Source organism: Augochlora pura, unplaced genomic scaffold, assembly GCF_028453695.1.
Source record: "Augochlora pura isolate Apur16 unplaced genomic scaffold, APUR_v2.2.1 APUR_unplaced_5407, whole genome shotgun sequence".
NCBI lineage: Eukaryota > Metazoa > Arthropoda > Insecta > Hymenoptera > Halictidae > Augochlora > Augochlora pura.
In genome coordinates, this window is record NW_027585868.1 from 1 (window position 1) to 1,605 (window position 1,605).

Genomic DNA, 1,605 nt, shown 5'->3' on the forward strand with positions numbered 1-1,605 from the left:
GACTAAAGTGAAAAGTCGAATAAAAATAGCTCGGCACAAAACGTGTTAAGAAACAAATTTCTTGACGTGGTCTTAGCGCGAATATCGAAACTCAAATTACCAGATACTGGGAACAGACCAGTTCCGTTGTACCATTCAATGTCGTTCAAATAATTCTCGACAGAAGCAGCGCAGGTCAGCTCCCAGTCGTCACCCTCTAATACCGTGTCATTCGTGGAGATGATACCAAAATTCGCAAACTTATCTAAAATATTTTGAAACACGTTGGAACGTGTAAAGAACACGTGGCGAACTTTCTAATAGCATAGTTAACGCAAAATCGACGAGACTATTAAAATTCATCACCCTGTGTCATTATCGCGTATATAATATCTTTCGAAATCTTAAGATATCAGGTTCGCGAATGCATAGATCCATTCGGAGCATTGGATTGGGTCAAACTATGTAGGATCAATCGAGCGTTTCTGTGTTTATCTTTGATTGAAATTTGTTCATTCGTCAATAAATCGTTAAATTACTGGGGAGTGATTTTTATGCAATTGCAGGCAATTGCAGCTGCCATAATTCTATACAGCGTACTTGAATTAGTTATCAAGATTTCAAGTGGACAGGTGGTTTGGGATACTCTGCGTATGCAGTTTGAGTCTCGAGATATTGCTATTTAGATTTATGCTATTACTATTACGATGGCCATGCCTCACACATAACGATTATACATTATTATTATTAGAATTATGTTTCGCGTTGTATATAACGTCCGTACATACCATACACGTGGACAAAAGCTCGCAAACTTCTCTTAAGTACTCCCCGCGTCACTTTGCATTCGTAAACACCTTCATCGCTGTAGGTCATGTTCATGATTTCCAAGGAGGTCACCTTCAAATCAAGCGGAGGCATACCATGATATATATTGGTCCAAGTCGACACTCTGGTACTCTGAAATATCAAATTTCTGTGCCGAATTCAGCTTGAACGATAGTGGATGGCGTGAATACAAAGTGTATGTTAAGATCGATACTTGTTGGAATGGAATCCAAAAGATACGGCAATCAGAATTCTTCCACATAAATAATCTACACGTCAGGTGTAATGATTTGCCCTTCAATACGTGCAGCAACGTAGCTATCATAAATGGTCTGGGCAGTGAAGATAGATCTAAATTAAAAAATTATTGAAAGAAGCGTTACCTTTCATTCTGAGCGTAATATGTTTCTTTTACGTACGATTAGCATTAATAAAAATCAATTTGTCCTATTGCAATTTTGATTTTAAATGAATGATGCAACATTCTTACTGCAGCAATTTTATTAAGATGAAAATAATAAAACGATTATAAAATAGTAAAATCGCATGTGTCACATAAAATTCTTGTGGAGAATATCTTCCGATGATCCAAGGAATGTACTTACCATCTAAAACTACGTTATATGTGACCCTTTGATCGGAAGCAATTGTGCACATGTACAACCCACTTAGAAGATCGTTTACTTTCTGCAGCGTAAAGCCAACTTTTGGATCGTAAGTATATTCCGGGGGTACCTTATTCGCACCATTCGATACAAGGTATGTTAGTAAACGACACTTTGCACATTAACGGTACAT

The 1,605-nt window shown here is 37.3% G+C and overlaps 1 protein-coding gene across 1 annotated transcript; it reads right to left on the reverse strand.

The window, feature by feature from the left end:
• Positions 1–66: 66 nt before the first annotated feature.
• On the reverse strand, positions 67–1,599 carry LOC144477942 (vascular endothelial growth factor receptor 1-like; the record flags this gene model as incomplete). Its single annotated transcript, XM_078195666.1, has 4 exons — positions 1,413–1,599; positions 1,022–1,158; positions 768–939; positions 67–244 (listed from the first exon to the last, which is right to left on the reverse strand). Coding segments are annotated over exons 1-4 (539 nt in total), but the record flags the coding sequence as incomplete, so codon positions are not given.
• Between the last annotated feature and the right edge of the window lie 6 nt (positions 1,600–1,605).